General features: G+C 46.3%; 1 protein-coding gene across 3 annotated transcripts in view; it reads left to right on the plus strand.

Moving 5' to 3' along the window:
* LOC148525274 (lamin tail domain-containing protein 2-like) overlaps positions 1–23663 on the plus strand; it is a 263190-nt gene that overhangs the window by 187915 nt on the left and 51612 nt on the right. Inside the window, exon 1 of one of the 3 annotated variants that reach the window (XM_088471018.1) lies at positions 17574–18122. The exons of the other annotated variants lie outside the window; for them this stretch is intronic. Within the exon in view, the coding sequence (XP_088327144.1) occupies positions 17956–18122 (167 nt within the window). The 5' untranslated portion in view covers positions 17574–17955. Of the gene's footprint in view, positions 1–17573; positions 18123–23663 lie in introns of those variants that run through there. 3 annotated transcript variants of the gene reach the window in all.

Below are 23663 nucleotides of genomic sequence, written 5' to 3' on the forward strand. Positions count from 1 at the left end.
TCTAACACCAACATAGCAGTCAAGGCCTCAGTTATACGTTTTGATTCAGGATGACTGCTGTCGTACTTCATCCTCCTCGCTAAGGACTGTTGGAGGGTCAATTGTTTAGTAAAAGTAGTGGTGTTCCTACTTCCTCTCTGGGATGATGAACGACTCCCAGCAGCAGCAACAACAGCAGCGGCAGCAGTAGGCGTAGCAATGCAGGATCCTCCAGAGGAATCCCGGATAGGAGAGTCAGTCATGCCAGTGACATGGCCTGCAGGACTACTTCCGATCCTGACTAAGGAGGAAATTGACGAGGAGGGAGTTGACGGTGTGGTTTGCAGGCGCTTGGATACAACAGGACAACGGGATTTAGGTGTCCCTGGACTGCTTACGGTCTTAGCCAAAGTTTCTGAACTTGACAGTAACTTTTTATGAACGCGCTGCAGGTGCCGTATAAGGGAGGATGTTCCTAGGTGGTTGACGTCCCTACCCCTACTTATTTCACCTTTACATATGGTACATATGGCAAGACAGTTGTTGTCCGGATTTGGATAGAAATATTGCCAGACCAAAGAGGTGGAATGTTTGGTCTTCTGCCCAGGCATGACCGTGATGGGCTTTTTCATCCCACGGACAACAACTGTCTCCCCCGGAGCCTGATTTAAACATACCACATCACCATCAGAATCCTCCTCGCCAACTTCCTCCTCAGCGCCAGCTACACCAGTATCCTCATCCTGTTGTACTTCAACAGTGACATCTTCAATTTGCATATCAGCAAGTGGACTGTGGGTGCTCCTTTCAGCACTTGCAGGGGGCGTGCAAATGGTGGAAAGAGCCACCTCTTCCCGTCCAGTGCTGGGAAGGTCAGGCATCGCAACCACCACCACACTTGGACTCTCCTTGGGGATTTGTGATATCTTCTTAGAAAGCACAGTTCTTCACTGTGCTTTTGCCAGCTTAACTCTTTTGATTTTTTTAGTGGGAGGAGGGCTTCCATCATCATGTGAAGCTGAACCACTAGTCATGAACATACTAGGGATCGACCTTAGCCGTTCCTTGCCACTCCGTGTCCTAAATGGCATATTGGCAAGTTTACGTTTCTCTTCAGCTGATTTAAATGTCTTTTTCAAGGTCATTTTCCTGAACTTTGCCATTTGGGATTGTATGTGCCCTCTACTATGACATTGGGCATCGGCCTTGGCAGACAACGTTGATGGCATGTTATCGTCTATGTCATAACTAGTGGCAGCAGCTTCAGCACTAGGAGGAAGTGGTTCTTGATCTTTCTCTATTTTATTTTTATCGGAGAAAGTTTGGTCCTCCATTTATGTTATATCGATTTGATATATACGTGCGGCTAAACACAGAAAATAATTTTTTTTTTGGTTTGGACTGGAGTGTACTTTGGGGGTTACAGCACCCTTTAACGGTCAAGCCAGCCGGCCCTTTACTTATGACACAGGCGCACGCTTGGCACTACTTTGTTGATGCACGTGCGGCTACTGCGCACACAATTCACAAACACAGAAAATTATTTTTTTTTTGGTTTGGACTGGAGTGTACTTTGGGGGTTACAGCACCCTTTAACGGTCAAGCCAGCCGGCCCTTTACTTATGACACACGCGCACGCTTGGCACTACTTTGTTGATGCACGTGCGGCTACTGCGCACACAATTCACAAACACAGAAAATAATTTTTTTTTTGGTTTGGACTGGAGTGTACTTTGGGGGTTACAGCACCCTTTAACGGTCAAGCCAGCCGGCCCTTTACTTATGACACAGGCGCACGCTTGGCACTACTTTGTTGATGCACGTGCGGCTACTGCGCACACAATTCACAAACACAGAAAATAATTTTTTTTTTGGTTTGGACTGGAGTGTACTTTCGGGGGTTACAGCACCCTTAACGGTCAAGCCAGCCGGCCCTTTACTTATGACACAGGCGCACGCTTGGCACTACTTTGTTGATGCACGTGCGGCTACTGCGCACACAATTCACAAACACAGAAAATAATTTTTTTTTTGGTTTGGACTGGAGTGTACTTTGTGGGTTACAGCACCCTTAACGGTCAAGCCAGCCGGCCCTTTACTTATGACACAGGCGCACGCTTGGCACTACTTTGTTGATGCACGTGCGGCTACTGCGCACACAATTCACAAACACAGAAAATAATTTTTTTTTTGGTTTGGACTGGAGTGTACTTTGGGGGTTACAGCACCCTTTAACGGTCAAGCCAGCCGGCCCTTTACTTATGACACAGGCGCACGCTTGGCACTACTTTGTTGATGCACGTGCGGCTACTGCGCACACAATTCACAAACACAGAAAATAATTTTTTTTTTGGTTTGGACTGGAGTGTACTTTCGGGGGTTACAGCACCCTTAACGGTCAAGCCAGCCGGCCCTTTACTTATGACACAGGTGCACGCTTGGCACTACTTTGTTGATGCACGTGCGGCTACTGCGCACACAATTCACAAACACAGAAAATAATTTTTTTTTTGGTTTGGACTGGAGTGTACTTTCGGGGGTTACAGCACCCTTAACGGTCAAGCCAGCCGGCCCTTTACTTATGACACAGGCGCACGCTTGGCACTACTTTGTTGATGCACGTGCGGCTACTGCGCACACAATTCACAAACACAGAAAATATATTATTTTTTTAGCACTTGGGGGGAGCACCCCTGATGGACAGAGCACCCCCTGGACAACACTACAGCACTCCTTTAGGACTGGGACACTGCACAGGACTTTGGAGTGGACACAGCCCCTATGGAGAACTGACTGCACAACACAGTCCAGCCAGCCCCTATGGACTTTGAAGTAGTGGACACAGCCCCTATTAACAACAGCAGCACAGCACAACACAGCCAGCCCCTATGGACTTTGAAGTAGTGGACAACAGCAGCACTACACTACACTACACTACACAGCCCTAACTCCCACCCTCCCTCTTCACTGTCCACAGCCGAGTGAGAAAATGGCGCCGACACGGGTACCTTATATAGGATCCAAAACCCGCGAGACTCGGAAGGCGGGATGATGACGTTTTGCCTCGATTTCAGATCCGAGTCAGGCGGGAAAAGTCGAGCCTGACTCGGATCGGACTCGGATCGGGGGGGCTCGGGGGGGTTCGGATTTCAGAAATCCGAATCCGTTCACCCCTAATATATATATATATTAGGGGTGAGCGGGTTCGGATTTCTGAAATCCGAACCCCCCCGAGCCCCCCCGATCCGAGTCCGATCCGAATCAGGCTCGACTTTTCCCGCCTGACTCGGATCTGAAATCGAGGCAAAACGTCATCATCCCGCCTTCCGAGTCTCGCGGGTTTTGGATCCTATATAAGGTACCCGCGTCTGCGCCATTTTCTCACTCGGCTGTGGACAGTGAAGAGGGAGGGTGGGAGTTAGGGCTGTGTAGTGTAGTGTAGTGTAGTGCTGCTGTTGTCCACTACTTCAAAGTCCATAGGGGCTGGCTGTGTTGTGCTGTGCTGCTGTTGTTAATAGGGGCTGTGTCCACTATTTCAAAGTCCATAGGGGCTGGCTGGACTGTGTTGTGCAGTCAGTTCTCCATAGGGGCTGTGTCCACTCCAAAGTCCTGTGCAGTGTCCCAGTCCTAAAGGGGTGCTGTAGTGTTGTCCAGGGGGTGCTCTGTCCATCAGGGGTGCTCCCCCCAAGTGCTAAAAAAATAATATATTTTCTGTGTTTGTGAATTGTGTGCGCAGTAGCCGCACGTGCATCAACAAAGTAGTGCCAAGCGTGCGCCTGTGTCATAAGTAAAGGGCCAGCTGGCTTGACCGTTAAGGGTGCTGTAACCCCCGAAAGTACACTCCAGTCCAAACCAAAAAAAAAATTATTTTCTGTGTTTGTGAATTGTGTGCGCAGTAGCCGCACGTGCATCAACAAAGTAGTGCCAAGCGTGCGCCTGTGTCATAAGTAAAGGGCCAGCTGGCTTGACCGTTAAGGGTGCTGTAACCCCCGAAAGTACACTCCAGTCCAAACCAAAAAAAAAATTATTTTCTGTGTTTGTGAATTGTGTGCGCAGTAGCCGCACGTGCATCAACAAAGTAGTGCCAAGCGTGAGCCTGTGTCATAAGTAAAGGGCCGGCTGGCTTGACCGTTAAGGGTGCTGTAACCCCCGAAAGTACACTCCAGTCCAAACCAAAAAAAAAATAATTTTCTGTGTTTGTGAATTGTGTGCGCAGTAGCCGCACGTGCATCAACAAAGTAGTGCCAAGCGTGCGCCTGTGTCATAAGTAAAGGGCTGACTGGCTTGACCGTTAAGGGTGCTGTAACCCCCGAAAGTACACTCCAGTCCAAACCAAAAAAAAATTATTTTCTGTGTTTGTGAATTGTGTGCGCAGTAGCCGCACGTGCATCAACAAAGTAGTGCCAAGCGTGCACCTGTGTCATAAGTAAAGGGCTGGCTGGCTTGACCGTTAAGGGTGCTGTAACCCCCGAAAGTACACTCCAGTCCAAACCAAAAAAAAAATTATTTTCTGTGTTTGTGAATTGTGTGCGCAGTAGCCGCACGTGCATCAACAAAGTAGTGCCAAGCGTGCGCCTGTGTCATAAGTAAAGGGCCGGCTGGCTTGACCGTTAAAGGGTGCTGTAACCCCCAAAGTACACTCCAATCCAAACCAAAAAAAAAATTATTTTCTGTGTTTGTGAATTGTGTGCGCAGTAGCCGCATGTGCATCAACAAAGTAGTGCCAAGCGTGCGCCTGTGTCATAAGTAAAGGGCCGGCTGGCTTGACCGTTAAAGGGTGCTGTAACCCCCAAAGTAAACTCCAGTCCAAACCAAAAAAAAAATTATTTTCTGTGTTTGTGAATTGTGTGCGCAGTAGCCGCACGTGCATCAACAAAATAGTGCCAAGCGTGCGCCTGTGTCATAAGTAAAGGGCCGACTGGCTTGACCGTTAAGGGTGCTGTAACCCCCGAAAGTACACTCCAGTCCAAACCAAAAAAAAAATTATTTTCTGTGTTTGTGAATTGTGTGCGCAGTAGCCGCACGTGCATCAACAAAGTAGTGCCAAGCGTGCGCCTGTGTCATAAGTAAAGGGCCTGCTGGCTTGACCGTTAAGGGTGCTGTAACCCCCGAAAGTACACTCCAGTCCAAACCAAAAAAAAAATTATTTTCTGTGTTTGTGAATTGTGTGCGCAGTAGCCGCACGTGCATCAACAAAGTAGTGCCAAGCGTGCGCCTGTGTCATAAGTAAAGGGCCGGCTGGCTTGACCGTTAAAGGGTGCTGTAACCCCCAAAGTACACTCCAGTCCAAACCAAAAAAAAAATTATTTTCTGTGTTTGTGAATTGTGTGCGCAATAGCCGCACGTGCATCAACAAAGTAGTGCCAAGCGTGCGCCTGTGTCATAAGTAAAGGGCTGGCTGGCTAGACCGTTAAAGGGTGCTGTAACCCCCGAAAGTACTCTCCAGTCCAAACCAAAAAAAAAATTATTTTCTGTGTTTGTGAATTGTGTGCGCAGTAGCCGCACTTGCATCAACAAAGTAGTGCCAAGCGTGCGCCTGTGTCATAAGTAAAGGGCCGGCAGGCTTGACCGTTAAAGGGTTCTGTAACCCCCAAAGTACACTCCAAACCAAAAAATATATATTTTCTGTGTTTGTGACTTGTGTGCACTGTGGCTGCACGTGCATCAACAAAGGAGCAGCGCCAAGCGTGCGCCTCTGTCCCATAAGTAAAGAGCTGGCTGGCTCATTTCTTAAAGGGTGGTGTAACCCACAAAGTGCACTACTCTCCAGCAAAAATAAAAAAATATTTTCTGTGTTTGTGTGCGCTTTAGCCGCACGTATATATATCAATATAACATAAATGGAGGACCAAACTTTCTCCGATAAAAATAAAATAGGGAAAGATCAAGAACCACTTCCTCCTAGTGCTGTTGCTGCTGCTGGGAGTTGTTCATCATCCCAGAGAGGAAGTAGGAACATCACTACTTTTACTAAACAATTGACCCTCCAACAGTCCCTAGCGATGAGGATGAAGTACGACAGCTGTCATCCTGAAGCAAAACGTATAACTGAGGGCTTGACTGCTATGTTGGTGTTAGACGTGCATCCGGTATCCGACATTAGTGCAGTGGGATTTAGACAATTGATGGAGGTAGTGTGTCCTCGGTTCCAAATCCCGTCTAGATTCCACCTGCATCCTCAAAGCAGCAGCGACAAGCGTGCGTCTGTCTGTTAAAGGGTGGTGACACCCTCAAAGTGTGCTACACAAACAATAAAAATATTCTTCTTCTTTTTTCTGTCTTTGTGAATTGTGTGGGCTGTAGCCGCACCTGCATCCTTAAAGCAGCAGCGACAAGCGTGCGTCTGTCTGTTAAAGGGTGGTGACACCCTCAAAGTGTGCTACACAAACAATAAAAATATTCTTCTTCTTTTTTCTGTCTATGTGAATTGTGTGGGCTGTAGCCGCACCTGCATCCTTAAAGCAGCAGAGACAAGCGTGCGTCTGTCTGTTAAAGGGTGGTGACACCTCAAAGTGTTCTACACAAACAATTAAAATATTGTTCTTTTTTTTCGGTCTTTGTGAAATGTGTGGGCTGTAGCCGCACCTGCATCCTTAAAGCAGCAGCGACAAGCGTGCGTCTGTCTGTTAAAGGGTGGTGTAACTCTCAAAGTTCTCCAAAAAATAAAAAACTATTTTTTTAATGTGTTTGTGACTTGTGTGCGATGTAGCCGCACTTGCATCCTCAAAGCAGCAGCGACAAGCGTGCGTCTGTCTGTTAAAGGGTGGTGACACCCTCAAAGTGTGCTACACAAACAATTAAAATATTGTTCTTTTTTTTCGGTCTTTGTGAAATGTGTGGGCTGTAGCCGCACCTGCATCCTTAAAGCAGCAGCGACAAGCGTGCGTCTGTCTGTTAAAGGGTGGTGACACCCTCAAAGTGTGCTACACAAACAATAAAAATATTCTTCTTTTTTGTCTTTGTGAATTGTGTGGGCTGTAGCCGCACCTGCATCCTTAAAGCAGCAGCGACAAGCGTGCGTCTGTCTGTTAAAGGGTGGTGACACCCTCAAAGTGTGCTACACAAACAATTAAAATATTGTTCTTTTTTTTCGGTCTTTGTGAAATGTGTGGGCTGTAGCCGCACCTGCATCCTTAAAGCAGCAGCGACAAGCGTGCGTCTGTCTGTTAAAGGGTGGTGACACCCTCAAAGTGTGCTACACAAACAATAAAAATATTCTTCTTCTTTTTTCTGTCTTTGTGAATTGTGTGGGCTGTAGCCGCACTTGCATCCTCAAAGCAGCGCGACAAGCGTGCGTCTGTCTGTTAAAGGGTGGTGTAACCCTCAAATTGTGCTCCACAAACAATAAAAATATTCTTTATTTTTTTCTGTCTTTGTGAATTGTGTGGGCTGTAGCCGCACTTGAATCCTCAAAGCAGCAGCGACAAGCGTGCGTCTGTCTGTTAAAGGATTACATCGGTGACAGCATCCAAGTAGGCATGTCAGACAGTCCGTACCTGTACTGGCAGGAAAAAGAAGCAATTTGGAGGTCCCTGTACAAACTGGCTCTATTTTACCTGAGTTGCCCCCCCTCCAGTGTGTACTCCGAAAGAGTGTTTAGTGCAGCCGGGAACCTTGTCAGCGAAAGGCGTAAGAGGTTGCTTCCACAAAATGTGGAGAAGATGATGTTCATAAAATGAATTATCAACTCTTCCAGGGAGACCAGCCTCCAGAACGTACAGAGGGACCTGTGGTTCCAGCAGGGACGAATTAATACTCTGTGAGGATGAGGATGTACACACTGAAGAGGGTGAGGAATCGGTGGATGAGGAGGATGAGGATGACATCTTGCCTCCGTAGAGCCAGTTTGTGCAGGGACAGATAAATTGCCAGCTTGTTTTGTGGGGGCCCAAACGAACCAATCATTTCAGCCACAGTTGTGTGGCAGACCCTGGCGCTGAAATGATTGGTTTGTTAAAGTGTGCATGTCCTGTTTATACAACATAAGGGTGGGTGGGAGGGCCCAAGGACAATTCCATCTTGCACCTCTTTTTTTTCTTTGCATTATGTACAGTTTGGGGCCTAGTTTTTCAATGCCATCCTGTCTGCCACTGCAGTTTCACGCCTAGATGGGTCACGTGTTTGTGCCGCCCACTCGTGTCGCTTAGCATAGTCATCCAGCTACCTCGGTGCAACCTTTTGGACATAAAAACACTATTGTGAGGTTTGAGGTATTCAGAATAGACTGGAAATGAGTGGAAATTAAGGTTATTGAGGTTAATAATAGCATAGGAGCAGAAAAAGCTACAAATTCTGTGATTTTAGCTGTTTTTATGCTTTTTTTCAAAAAAATACAGATCCAAAACACAAAACCCAGAACCCAAAACACGGAAGGGTGGTTTTGGCAAAACCAATCCAGATCCAAAACACAAAGAAAGATCCAGATCCAAAACCAAAACACAAAACACGAAAAGTGGCCGGTGCACACCCCTAATATATATATATATATATATATATATATATATATATATATATTAACACACACACAGTATATTTATATATACATACACAGCCTATATATGTATATATATATATATATATATATATGTGCACAGTATTTATATACAGTGTTTATATTATATATACACACATACAGCTTATATACATACATGAAATATAAATGTGTGTGTGTATATATTTTAAATGTTTGCAGTATACTCAAAATATGTATTTATATATAATTAAACTTTGTAACAAACTCTGGGCCTGATTCAGAGCCGGACGCTATTTGCGCTCGCTCGTTCAGAAAAAGGGGGTGGCTATTCAAATTAACCGTTCGCTGTTTGCGGTCTGTTGACGCCTCCATGTCTGAACGAGCGAACAAAACTTGCAGTCGGAATTTTGGAAAAAGCGCCCCCTGGCCGCTCGCATCATACGTCATGTCCGCTATTTATTAGATTAATAGAGTACATCGACCGGCGCCTGAACTGCTCGCTATTCTTGTGGTTGGATTTTCCTACCGCAATCTTGCGAGCAGTTCTGACTATAAAATAACCCAGTGACGTGGTCAATGACGCTGCTCTATTAATTATGCACACCCTTAAAACGCCCGTTTTGACCTTTAGGCACGCCTGCGTTCTGATCTCCACTCCCCGTTTTCAAGCACCTTCCCCTGTTACCACCCACATACGCCTCCTCCTGTCACTCAAATTAGCAGGCATTCGCTATTTAGCGAGCACACGATTTTCAGCCGCACTGACTGGTTCGCGCATGCGTATTACAATCCGTACGCATGCGCAGATGTGCGAACATCGCTCGAACGAACAAGCGGCCGCTTACGAGCGGCTCTGAATGAAGCCCTCTGCTCACTGCCAGCTGCTGAGTCTGCTCGTGCTTGTGCCTGGTGGACATACTCATAGATAGAGCCGGGCTGCTTCAGGCTTTTGGTGCAGTGGTGGTGGGTGGCATCAATGTGATGTTACACGCAGTGCGTCACGTGGTGCGGAGGTGGCGGCACCGGCGCCGAGTAACTGTGAGTTAGTGGCGCTTGGAGGGCAACTAAAATCCCCCATTCACCACAATCATGTTTTTGCTTTCGGCTTTTGAGCCATCGGTGCCGCGGGTGGGGGAAAGGGGGGGTGTCGTGCACGGCTGGGGGGCGGGGCCTCGGACTGCCACTGGCAGACTGTGGAACGGGGAAAAAAATCCTGGCTAGCACACACAGCACAGATCTTTCTGTGTGGGCCTATTCTGATCGAGGGCCTGGAGCTGTAGTTCCATCAGCCCCATTATTAATCCGGCCCTGGGTGTGGCCAGTGCCACATGGATGCGTATCAGCCCCAATGTCTCCCTAAATACATAAACATAGAAATTGCATAATTTTGTGACAAAACAAACTAGATATACAATTTTAATAATCATGATTTATGGCATACATTCCTACACTCCCGAAAGTCGTGGAAGGCTCCCGTTTTTTCTGGTAACCCCCCGCACTCCCAGCAGTGTAGGCACTTCTCCCGCATCCCACCCACTTCCTAGTGAAGTGGGCAGAATGGGGAGAAACTTACCTGCAGTCCGCGGTCTGTCATTAAGGGACGGGGCTTAATGACGTGATTATATTATAATAGCATCATTTGGCCCCGCCTCCTATTAAAATATGCGCGATTCGCAGGACTTTTGCCGTGATGAGGCGGGGCCTAATTATGTGAATGGTCTGGCCCCGCCTCCATCACTGCCAGACTACTGCCTCTCCCCGGGCTTCTCCCGGGGAGGGCAGATTAAAAGGCGGCATGTTTGATTTATGGCTGTGTGATAGCTAGGCAGCTGGCCATCATGCTGTCATGATGATGGGTCTTTTTTATGTAGAGGACTAGCAATAAATGGTGGGAGCAGGGTTAGTGGCCTGGGTCCCCTTGGCTTGGGGGCCCGTGTGCATAATAATAATTTAGCAGCCTTTCATGCTAGTACAGTTATAAAGAGGCTTTAAAACAGTGATATTCAATTATCTCCATGAAGATGGATGAAGTTCTGCTATTACTGTGTTCAGGAGCAAAGTACTATTAAAACAATGATGTAAATGAGTCTGTGGCGTTCGTAACTTCAAGCCATAAATACTCTCGAAAGTGGCCCATAGACCGTTACTTGGGCAGTGTTTAAAGTAGACAGATCAGTATTTTCAGTGCTTAAATGCAGCAGTTATTTATTATATAGTGATTACACCTTAACGAATCAGTTCAAAATGATTGTTTTTTTTGTTTTATTTTGTTGTATTTTTAAACTAAGGTACTATATAATCATTAAAGCTGCATACACACACAACGATTTAGTAAATGAACGATTTTAGTAAACGGTTTTCGTAAATTTTTTCAAGGGTAAAATGAACGAAAATCGTTTACTAAAATCGTTCATTTACTAAATGTAATGCACGATTTTTTTGAACTACAAACGATTTTTACATATTCCCTTACTGAAAATCGTTGAGTTGGTCAGTCTGACTGAACTACAAACTACAAACGTGAACGCGCATGAACGATGATCGTTTTAACTCAGAAAGTGAACGATTTTATCAACGATTGAACAATAAACAATATCGTTATCAATAATCGTTAAAAAAATCGTTGTGTGTGTATTAACCTTTAGTGTTTGGTTCCACACATTCAGATCCATCTCATCTGATTTATACATTGCTAACTTACTAGAAGTAGGAACACAATATGACTCACCAGCTATGATTCACCTGTTAAGCATTTTTTTTCTAAATAGCAGCAGATGGATTACACATTGTGATGCTGATAAAAAAAGATTACATTCATCTTAATCGTGCGTTTTAAAATGTCAGTCAAAAGAAGAGTTGGGGCAATTTTTCTTTGCTTACATTCATCAAAAGAATGATGTTGAAATTCTAATTGTAAGCAAATACCGTAACACTTACATCATTATGTGTGTGGTTTTTTTGGCAATTGATGGGAACGTTTGACCCAGAGAAGGTTGCAGTACATTTCACTTGTAAAAAAAAGGCAATATTTACAATCAAAGTCATTAAAGGGCATATTATTATTTGCGGCCAGCTCCCCAAAAATAAAGAGTCCTTATTGCTGCAATTTGTACCAATTTGCCCAGATGTAACATCGTCAAGAAGTAATGTGATTGCACTGCGATCACATTACTTCCTGCTTTGCCCCCTCAGCCGAGCTACTGCACATCTGCTGACTTCCGTCAATGCATCCGTTAAAGGATCCTTTGGATCTCTTTCCTGAAAGGCTAAAGGAAGCCAATAGGCTACTATAGGCTAAAGCCTTCTAAAGATGGCTTAGTGACCGGGGTCATGCTCTGGAATGCATCTGGAGCTTGGTGAATCCAGGTGCATGGGGGTTGCTGTTGCTGACGGAAATGAAGGGACCACGGCCAGAGCTTGCCCGAGCCCAATTTTTTTGGTAAGCAAATATATATTTCGGCACCCTACAGTGTACTTTTGCTTGAAAAAATGAAGGGGGTGTGGTCTCACAGAAAATTGACACATGTGCTGTCTGTGTAGGTAAATATTCAATCGGCAGCTTCCTGACTGCTTCCCCTGCCTAGCACTATCTTTTATTTTATTAATGTTTATGTATTTGAGAAACATTTTGGAATTAGCCAGCCCTTTTTTATCTTCACTGCTAACCTCATTTTCTTTTTATACATTTTGCTGCCTTTGCGTAAATATTTTTCTATCCCCTCTAGTTTTGACAATTTAATTAGAATTTTCCAGTTATAGCCATCACCAATACTTTCTTATTTAACTCCTTTAGTTCTCTATTATCCCCTGAAATTCCTTTGCCATACCATACTAGCAACAGTATTTATTGAATATATTTGTTAAAAATTTACTTTTGGTCTCTGTTATTTCCCAGTACAAAGTCTTCACTGTTTCTCTGAGCTGAGTCAGTTTTGCCCTTCCAAACTGCAGTTTTTGTAGCTCCCATATTTAATTTTTTATCATGATCACTATTCCCTAAATGTTCCCTCACCTATACAATAGATATACTGTATATTCTGTTATATAGTACCAAGTCCATCAGAGCTTCCCGTCTATTTAATTCTACTACCACTTATAAACTGCAGTTATCTTTTAAAATAGTAGGGATGGCCATCGACCATCAATGTTTTCGATGGTTGCTGGCCGATGTGAATTACTTTTGCCATCGATGGCAGAGAACCAATGGTTCTCTGCCATCGATGGATGAGCAGGAGCCAATTTTTTTTTTTATTTAGTGGCAGGACGGAGCTTAGCCTCACCCCCGTTGGCAGCTAAGCACCACCCCCATGTTTGTTTGGCCCGTGGCCCGGCGTGCCCGCAGCAGAGGTGACCATCGAGGGGGTGCAAACCATCGATTGTTCCCCATAGATGGTTTGTGTGCCATCTATGGTAATCATCAATGTACCTATCGATAGTGACCATCGATGGCCACCCCACCGATGGCCCACCCTATAAAATAGATAATCCTCCTCTGTCAGAGGAACCAGTTTCATTCTCCTGGATGGCATATGGAGGCTTGTTAGGTGAGATGAGCAGTGCGTACTCCCTGTTCTCTCCACCCTCATTAGCCACAGCAGCCAATCAGAGGAGCCCAGGGCATATGCATATCTAGGGTCACCTCCTCCTTACTGCCTGCTGCCCCAGTGCCCCCTAGCTCTGCCCTTACCCCCGCCGCTGCTATATATTTGTAAGGTGACCCGACATATGCACCTATCGGGTCATCTGCTCCTTATTGCCTGCTGGCCCAGTGCACCCTCTCTCTGCCCGTACCCCCGCTGGTGAGATAACCCGGCGCATGTTCAGAAGGAACGCCTTACCGAATCCACAGTAAACCTGAAGATTCATGGAGAAGACTGGATTGCTGGAGCCCTGGTTACTGGATCGCATCACAGGAATGGTAAGTATACAATAAATGAATGTAAACAAAGCTATATATTGCATCAAAGTGTTGCGATTTAAAGTGAAACATTTTCATAATTTTACATGAATAGGCCCTATTGTCAGATAAAATGTCTGTCAAACCGAAAGACATTTTATCTGACAGCCTGAAACCATCAGATATCGTCGTCATACAATGGTGTCTGTTCATGTACTAGGCAGTTTTGTGAGCGGTCATTATTATATATCGCATCATATTGATATGATATATACAGTAGTAGCTCAAAGTAGAAATTCACAAACACTAACCTGTCCGGCGAAGCAATCCGAAACAGCAGACTTCTCCGTGATCCTGGGAAGGAATGAGGCATTCAGTCATACCTTGTTCTCGGCCAGTCGGACCTGACTGCGCATGCCGGGAATGCCTTACCACGCACAATACGACTTTCCTCTAGTCTCCAATCCTTCAAGCGATCCCTGAAAACTCACCTCTTCAGGCAAGCTTATCAGATCTCAGAACCACCCACATAACCTTCATAGCCTCCACATGTAATGGACTTTCACAGTCCACACACAACCTCACACATCGTCTTTCTCTCACATCCTCATGACATTTGGCCGACATTCCGGTGTAAATGGGTCATGCAACTGTGCATTCTGGCTGGACCAAAATGCAATATATAGCACCTATCCTTGTGTATCAATGCCTATTTCCCTATAGATTGTAAATTTGCGAGCAGGGCCTTTCTACCTATATATCTGTCTGTTGTTACCCAGTTTTGTTCTATTAATGTTTACAATTGTAAAGTGCAACGGAATATGCTGCGCTATATAAGAAACTGTTAATAAATAAATAGTGCGGAGGACCCAGCAGTCAAGATAACCCGGACCTCTCTTACAGACAAGCACTGATTTTGGGGGGTGTTTTTGGCTACAGCTCTCCCCCCTACTCGGAGCAACTAGTGCTGACTGAGGGTTGCGGTGTCCTACAGGAGCACGGATACAACGAAGTAGTGAAAAGCCGTGCTTTCTGAAGTTCTTCGTGAAATGGGGCCAGTGTATGGCAACACAATATCTGGGATCCTCCTCTGCGGAGGAAACATTTCCCCATTCCTCTCCTGTTCAGGAACAGGGCAAATGTCATACGGAAAGGCTGCGGCAGCGCATGCATGGCCAAATGCAGGCAACCTATGATCGGTTTAGTTGGGCATGTTGGAAGATATCTCAAGCCCGATTGTCCGACAATTGCGGCAATACACTATGCCATTATCAGCCCAATGTTCTGATAATCTGTAGTCTGCCCGATCATTGCATAATGGACACCCGGCGTTAATCTTGAGTTTATCATGGAGAGGTCAGTGGACAGAAATTATGCATGTTTAAAACATACATGCCGACTTTCTGGCTGCCCCCTCCAGGAGGGGGCAGCAAGGTTGGCATTGCAGGGGGCTTGTCGGCAGCAATGATGGGCAGTGTGGGGCATGGCGGTGCAATTGCGCCATCTCAGCCCCGCCCCACACTATATAATGCCGGCTTTGTAAATTGCGAATCACGTCATCAGTCCCCCGGACCACCCACTTTCACTCTTATGTGGACAGTTGCTGAGAGGGTAGGATGGAGTTTCCTGCGGTGGTCCCCGAACAGGGACACTTGCCCTCTCTTGCTGGGAGCCGGGAGAGCAACCTGATTATTGGGAGCCTCCTGGCCATTGTGGGATAGTTGGCAAGTCTAGTTTAAAACCAGGTGTGCTACACTACTGAAATCCTTGCATATGTTACACAAAGCAATCTGTCCCTACCATCCCACAATGCACTTCAGTAATTAAGCACATAATATAAATGCCATGTATTTCCTACCCATAGCAACATGCACACTAATCATTCACACATATCACCTCTCTTTTATGCACTTAGATGTTTTAGAAACATAATAATGGCTCCTAATATATATTTGTCAAGTACTGAATAGAAAGATACAATATAGAAATTATAATATAGATAGATAGATTTCTATCTATCTATCTAGTGGCGTAAATTCATCCCGGAGGTAAGTTATAATTTGGTAACCCCCATGTCACAGCCACTGACACTGTAATGTAGCAATACACATGCAGACAGCCTATAGATAGAGGAAGGCAGCAGCTGATGGTCTGACATGGAGCTCTCCACTAGTGTATGGTGGCATCTCAGGTGCCAGGAAGAGGGGCCATGTATTGGGCAGCCGTGACGGTACACTCCGGGTACATAGTTACAGCCATAAGTTGGGTGAATGTTGTGGACAATGGACGAGGTGTCCCTTCAGAGCTGGAGCCCGGCGGCAGGCGCCTCCATTGTCTCCCATAGTTCTGCCCCTGCATCTATCTATCTATCTATCTATCTAACTATCTATCTATCTAGGAGTACAAATGCAGGTTATGATTCAAACATCGATTCAGCCACACTCTGACAGCCTGTTGTGCATTTCTTATGCCAACTTGTATATAGAGAACACACTTGTGGGCAGGAAATATTTTTAGGTGAATGAGAATTTCTGATTTTTATTGTTAATATATCATGCATGCAAAACTCTTTACTAATATGCCCATATAAACAGCAAAGATACCATCCTGACTGGCAGATCTATAAAATAATTTACCATATGCACAACATCCCTTCTTTCCTTTCCTTCCTAATATCGTATGTAACTCAGAATGTACTGCTTAAGCTGGCCATACACGCTACAATTATCTGGGCGATCAGCCCGATATCCGCAGATCGCCCCGATAATTGTAGTGTGTGCGGGCGGCCGAGGGTTAAATATTGCTCGGTCGGGCATGCCGGATTGTCCAGCATGCCCATCCGATGCAATATTTATGATGTAAACTGTCGGCCACATCGGGCAGTGTATGCCCAGCTGCGGCCGAGAGACAGACATTTCCTTTGTTCCTTCCCATGGAAGGAACAGGGAAATGTCTCCTCCCCCGGGGGCGGAGGGCAGATGTTCGGCTGATACACTGTGAGAAATCTCATAGTGTATGCCGGGGACATCTGCGGCTGGCATGATGCCAGATAAAATGTCTGTCGTTCTGTTTCTGTATTTTCTGTATTTTTTATGCGGAAAACCCTCAGTACTGAAACAAAATATTGTAATATACTAAAACATGTACATACAATACTTAAAAATTATAATTTATTTTTTGGAATGTTCCTAGAAGTCCCAACATTTTATTTTTATGAGAACACCCCAAGGCGCCTTATATGATGGATGTGTAAAATGTTCAATGCTCACGGGCCTGCAGCAATGTTTTGTGTAAACAGCATATTGGCATGTAGAGGAATTCCACTAAATCTGGGACAGGACTAGTGTCTTGTTGGTGTTACGATCTGTGGCCCTGATTCAGAGCCGGACGTTCTGACAGAGCGCTCGCTCTGAATCAGGGCCGGTCTTTTTTTTTTTTAGAACGGCCTGCTGGCCGCTCGCATAGCTGTGGGTGACCACCCACAGCTATAGCGAGCGGCCAGGAAGATGGTTGCGATGGTTAAGACCATCGCGACCATCGGGCTTGCGACGAGACCCTTGTGGTAGGGTCTCGTTGCCGCAAGCCCCAGAGAGCTAACAGAGTCTAAATTTCTCCCACTGACATCACTCGTGATGTCAGTGGGGCTGCCCCCAAACGGAGGTGTTCACATGGGAACACCTCCATTTGGGCAGCAACTCCTCCGGCCCGCCCACCAAAGGGGGCGAGCTGTCACTCAACATTGACAGCTTGCCCCCTTTGTTGCGAGACCCGGAGCGACGGAGTGCCCGCCGCTATCGGGTCTCCGGGAGCCGGCTCCGTCGTGCGCATGCGCACTGGCCCATCGGCCCGGTTGCGAGCGCACAGCGCTTGCGACTGGGTCTGAATCAGGCCCTGTGTTTGTTGTGAACCCGGGGTGGTAACAGGAGCAGACACCGGCACAGATTTAAACTGAAAAGTGGGTTTTTTAATGGGTGAACTTGAAGACATGTACACTGATAATATAAAGTCCAAAATATAGATGGGGAGGTGATGACTTGAAACTGAAGTGTAGCAAGAGTGGGTAATGTCCAGGTGGTGACAGAAAAAATAAAAGTATTTGTAATCCAAATAGTTACTGCGAGGCTGCAGGCAGGATATCGGGTTACAAATTGATACTGGTGTGATGAAATCCAGAGAGGTTATGGAGTAGTTGAATAACTGATGAGTAGTACTGAGATGGCTCAGTGTAGAAGCAGGATAGCTGCAGAGAGCTAGGGAACTGGAGGCAGTGTAGGTAGGGGTTAACTGCACACTCAGGTCTTTAGGCAGGGAGAGGGTTAATGGAAGGTGCAGGGTGGTTCCAGCGGGAGACTGGGAGCAGGCAGAGCAATGCAGGCTGCTTGGAAGCTGGGATCCAGCAGGAGCACAGGTAAACAGACAGGTTTACTGGAGCACAGGAAAACAGACAGGTTTACTGGAGCACAGGAACTCTCTCTCACAGCATGTGCTGTGAAACACGTTGCATTGGCAACTATGGGGAGCTCTGAACTCCCTTAAGTACTTAGTGCAGGATCGTGATAGGTCAGAGAGAGCATGTGACACACCAAGACTGGAGCAGCTACGTCACATGACCAGAGGCAAGATGGCAGCGCCCATACCAGAGTGGACTGGAAACACCACCAGGCCTACCCCGGCCAGAATGACACAGTGCCCGCGGAATACCTCGCACAGCCAATGCCCGCCATCTGATACCAACCCCTCCACCGGAAGGACCATGCCACAGCGCCCTCACAGGTAATACCGGTTGTCCCCTATGCCGGAAAACCCTGGTCGTGACAGTTGGTTCCCTCCAGTCTCAAAGTTGACACCAAACATATAACTTATCCTCATGTTCTGAATGCGCCAGCAGTAGGTGTCACCTGTAATTTCAGAACAAGTTACTATTTATCATTAATACTATATATAGGAAAGACTGTGTATTACTTAGCTGAGCAATGTCCTGGAATAACAGAGTCTTTGCACTTAATTACATAAGTCTATGGTGCACTCTTAGACCACTCTGCAGCTGACAATCTGTAAAATGTGGCATGGCATTTATCCCTGGCCGTCCTGCAGACTCTATATTGAACTGAGCTGAGTATTAGGTACAACGACTTTCTCTTTATGCAGCAGATGGCTCACAGCCCTCTGATTGGTGGAGAGCTTTGTCCATTCACAAATCACAGTTTTGATAGGTCTTTCTGTAATGTATATCAATGATTAAGTTGCCCTCTGTATTGTAAACACTAATATGTTCTCTATATTGTAGCAGTCACTTGAATGACATCTGCATTGTACAGTAGTCACTAGAATGCAGTCTTCATTTTATAGGAATCACTAGAATGATATCTAAAATAGATCATGATCACTAAAATGCTCTGATGAAGGGGAGGGGGAGAGAGTGGTGCAACATCCTGCATAGTAATGATCAATATAATTACTAGAAGTCCTCCCTCCATCCCATATCTTCCTCCATGAACACCTGCTCTATGGCCGTTTAATGCAGCTGATTGGAGGCAAATATGGAGGAAAGAGGTGTAAATGTGCCTTTCTCTCCTCTGTAGCTGCATTTATCCCTTAGGGAGAGATTTATCAAACCTTCTAAATAGGACAATTGAAGGTGTTGCCCTTAGAACTAGATTCTAGAATGTACTAGATCAGAGGTTCTCAACTAAAGTGCTCAAGTACCCCCAACACAGTTGCATCACAAGAGGGTCGCTCGCCGACCCGGGTGTCATCCTCTGAGGGGTGACACCGAAGTGCCGACTCCTCCTCATTGACAGGAGCTGAGTGCTGCACTCGGTTCCTGACACAGTAAAGGAGCTGGCACTTCGAAACAGACTTGTTCCCGGGGGCAGCATGCATCTCCCAGACCCCCAGAGTGACTAAGATGGGGTTTGGGCTGCGAGGCCACGCCACGCCACCTACCTTCGAAGCCACGTCCTGTCCAGTGAGGCCACGCCCCCTTTTGCAGGCGCACAACATCCCTCCCTACCCACACTAGTTGTCACCTCAGGAAGGGACGCCACTGCCCCAACAGGTGATGTTTAGTGGATGTCTTTAATCATGCACAGGTGAGGTAATCTATTTTGCTGGGTTGCTTCCACAGACAGATATCCTCACTTGAGGGTTGGAGCTGCGAATCACTGTACTAGATTAAGAATAGCTAAAATCTGATTGGTTTGCTATGGGCAACACCTCCCTCTACTTGTCCTCATTAGGAGGTTTGATAAATCTCCCCATGGAATCTTTTATAAATATAATTTTTTGAAACTTCCAAAACACTGTATAATAAAGCAAAGTAAAATAACAAAGTCCAATAAAAAGTTTTAGTTGCCAAGGATATTTTAATGAATTTAGGGTTTTTGGGGTTGTGGAATTCAAAAATGAAAGTAGCTTTTTGAATTGGCTCTAGTTCTTGAGATAATGGATTCCCTCAATTAACAGGGAATCTATCAGAACATTCTAGAAGGTGAGACGCACGAATATTCTACGTGTTCACTCCGCAATCATTCAAGAATATTCCCCTCCGTATATTTGATTGAAAATGACAGTTAGGAGCTGATTTGCTGATACTTTATCTCCGTCCACTTTATCTCTCTCCAAGGCTTAGGCCTGATTCAGCTTAGGACGGAATGTCAAAGCTGCACGCAACAGCTTTGCAATTCTGTCCTTGAAATGATGGTAATGCAGCAGGAGGCATGATGAATTATGTGCTGCATTGTACAATACAACATCGGATAATCTGCGAGAACATTGGCCGACTAAGTGACCCATGGGGTCACACAAGCCGGCCGCCTGGGATGAGATAAAGAGGCCAGGAAATCTCCCTCAGCCGACGGAGATTGTGGCCTCCTCCCTCCCCCCAATGGCGGCGTCACACCTATGTTTCCGGAAACGGAGGCTGTCACCCCCCCCACACAAATGGCAGCAGACTGTCAATCAATGATAATCTGGGCGTGAGTTCGCAGACCCGTTATGCACATGCATCGGGCGCCTGCACAGATTCCCGACCATCGGGAAACTGCATACAGCAGTGCACTAGCCTTTAATACATAGAACCCTTAATTTTTAAATCTGGGGCTGCCAATAAAAACAAAGGACTAAGAAAATAAGTACAAGCAAGGTCTCCAATTTTTAATAACATAAAACAGGGCCACCAATGTCATGTGACAGGAAGTCAATTCAGTCTGGAAATGTTATCCCTTTTTTGTTGGGTATAGCCTGATAGCCACAGTTAGGCCCGCATTTACTAATGATCACACTGGCAATGAGATCTAGGCATGTCAGTACCACCCAGCATCGCATTGCAATATGCAATCATATCGTCCTGATGTATCATCCGGCACATGCAGGAACACGGGCTCCGAAAGGAGCACGTCCCTGTGATGTGCTCGCAGAGCTGCCGTCCAGTGCCGGGGCTACCGTGCATGCGCAGTCCCGCTGACTGCACATGTGCGGCGGCCATAGCTTATGCGTGGAGTAGCTCATAGGCTACAGCGGCTAACGCCATCCTCAGATGGGTTTAGCTGAAGGGGCCAATATCGGGAATGCGTCGCATTCCAGATATTGGTAAATCTGGCAGCATCGTATCCCCCATAGGAACATATGGGGGATGCAGCTGCCAGCGGCAAAGGAGGGATCACAGCAGGGAATCAGAGATATCTGATGTGGCCCCTCCTTAATACATTCGGGGGAGACTTTATATTTTAGTTAAACACCCAAAAACTGGTGTTTTCAGGGATTATACCTCAAATATTCAATGATAAATGGGTTCCTTAGAGACTTCTGATAACATTGATGCTAACATTGTTGTGATTACTACAAAAATAGCAATTCTGCATCAAGGGGGAAATAAATGCTGGGGACTGTTTCTTGGACAACAGGGACACACGGAAGCTCTACCTGTAAATGACTGAAATTGATTTGACATCAGAGAGTTTGCTCATGACATCTGCAACACTTTGAAGTGTCAGGTTAATTATATATGTCTGGCAAAGTTTAGAAGTAATGTGCCGTGCTGCACTTATTGTGTAAGGAGGAAAATGTACCGGAAAGGTTTCGCTATAAAGAATAATCACATCATATTGTTATTGTAGGTTACAGGCAACAAAAGGGGACGAGAGACAGAGGAAAGGGTAACAACACAGCCAGAAAGGCAGGAAGGGTATGTGCCATGTGCAGCATCAACCTGAATATAGTTGTCCAGACATGCTGGGGTAAAAATAATCTTTGTCCAATTTTTCTAGTCGTTTCTAACACCAGGGCCGGATTAATGGGGGGGCGACAGGGGCGGTCGTCCCGGGGGCCCCCACACATAAGAGGCCCCTACACCTACCAGGGGTTAAAGTGGACCGAATGGGAGACTGAACCACTTCCACCTCCTCCGGCTCATTTGACGGGTCCCCGCTGAAATTTTGTTACCAGCGGGCGCCCGGCTCCCTCCCTGCAGCGCCAGCCGGAGGCTGCAGCTCACTCCTAAACTCCGGCTTCTGGCTCCCGCAGTGTGCAGTGCACTATGGGAGAGACAACATGACGTCTCTCCCATAGTTCCGAGGAGTGGCCAGCCGGACCGACGCAGGAGCGGGGCTTAAGTTAAATTATTATCTTTTTTTTTTCATGTAAGCGGCTTCACTACAGGGGGCATTATTACTGGGGGCACTACTACAGGGGGTACTACTACAGGGGCACTACTACTGGGGGCATTACTGCTGGGGCACTACTACAGGGGGCATTACTACTGAGAGCACTACTACAGGGGGCATTACTGCCGGGGCATTACTATTGGGGGCACTACTACAGGGAGCATTAAAACAGGGGGCATTACAACAGGGGACACTACTACAGGAGGAATGACTACTGGGGTCACTACTAATGGGGATTTGCATAAGGGGCACCACTGCTGGGGGCACTGCATAAGGGGCACTACCACTACTGGGGCACTGCATAAGGGACACTACTACTGAGGGCACTACTACAGGGGGCATTACTGCCGGGGCATTACTATTGGGGGCACTACTACAGGGAGCATTAAAACGGGGCATTACAACAGGGGACACTACTACAGGAGGAATGACTACTGGGGTCATTACTAATGGGGATTTGCATAAGGGGCACCACTGCTGGGGGCACTGCATAAGGGGAACTACCACTACTGGGGGCACTGCATAAGGGACACTACTACTGAGGGCACTACTACAGGGGGCATTACTGCCGGGGCATTACTATTGGGGGCACTACTACAGGGAGCATTAAAACGGGGCATTACAACAGGGGACACTACTACAGGAGGAATGACTACTGGGGTCACTACTAATGGGGATTTGCATAAGGGGCACCACTGCTGTGGGCAATGTGTAAGAGGCACTACTACTGTGGGCATTATATATATTATGGATACTACTACTATGGGCATTATGTATATTAGGGGCATAACATGTGTCGAAGCTGGGAAATTGGCTGAGACAATATCAGTTTAAAATTGAATTGCGGCGACGCCATCTTGCGACTGGCCGCAAGACGCCATCTTGGAAATGAAATCGCAAGATGCCATTTTGCGAATGGCTGCCCCAGCGCCATTTTAGATAAACTCACAACTAAGTACATATGGCGAGATTACTATTAGCACCATGCAATTGCATCTTTCTCATTTCTCATACACACAGTAATTAGGGGTGTGCACCGGACACTTTTCGTGTTTTGTGTTTTGGTTTTGGATCTGGATCTTTCTTCGTGTTTTGGATCTGGATTGGTTTTGCCAAAACCACCCTTCCGTGTTTTGGGTTCTGGGTTTTGTGTTTTGGATCTGGATTTTTTCTTAAAAAATAAAAAAAACCCGCTAAAATCACATAAATGGGCCTTTTTTTGTTCCTACGCTATTAATAACCCCAATAACATTAATTTCCACTCATTTCCACTCTATTCTGAACACCTCACACCTCACAATATTGTTTTTAGGCCAAAAGGTTGTACCGAGGAAGCTGGATGACTATGCTAAGCGACACAAGGGGGCGGCACAAACACGTGGCCCATCTAGGAGTGGCACTGCAGTGGCAGACAGGAAGCCAATCAGCGTTATGGTGCCCATTTGCATGTAGCACGAACCCGGGAGATCCGTGCTACATGCATCTGTGTGATTGGCACAGAGCAATGACAGGTCCGTGAGACCCGTCTGTGCTGCTGTGGTAAAAAAAAAAAAAAAAACCTGTGTAAAAAAAGAAAAAAATGGCGTGCACCCCCCCAAAAAAGAGCAACCAGCCCCGGGCATTAGTAACCCAGTGCTGGGTGTGCTTAAAT

This window comes from Taudactylus pleione, unplaced genomic scaffold, assembly GCF_031769625.1.
Source record: "Taudactylus pleione unplaced genomic scaffold, aTauple2 ptg000109l, whole genome shotgun sequence".
Lineage (NCBI taxonomy): Eukaryota > Metazoa > Chordata > Amphibia > Anura > Myobatrachidae > Taudactylus > Taudactylus pleione.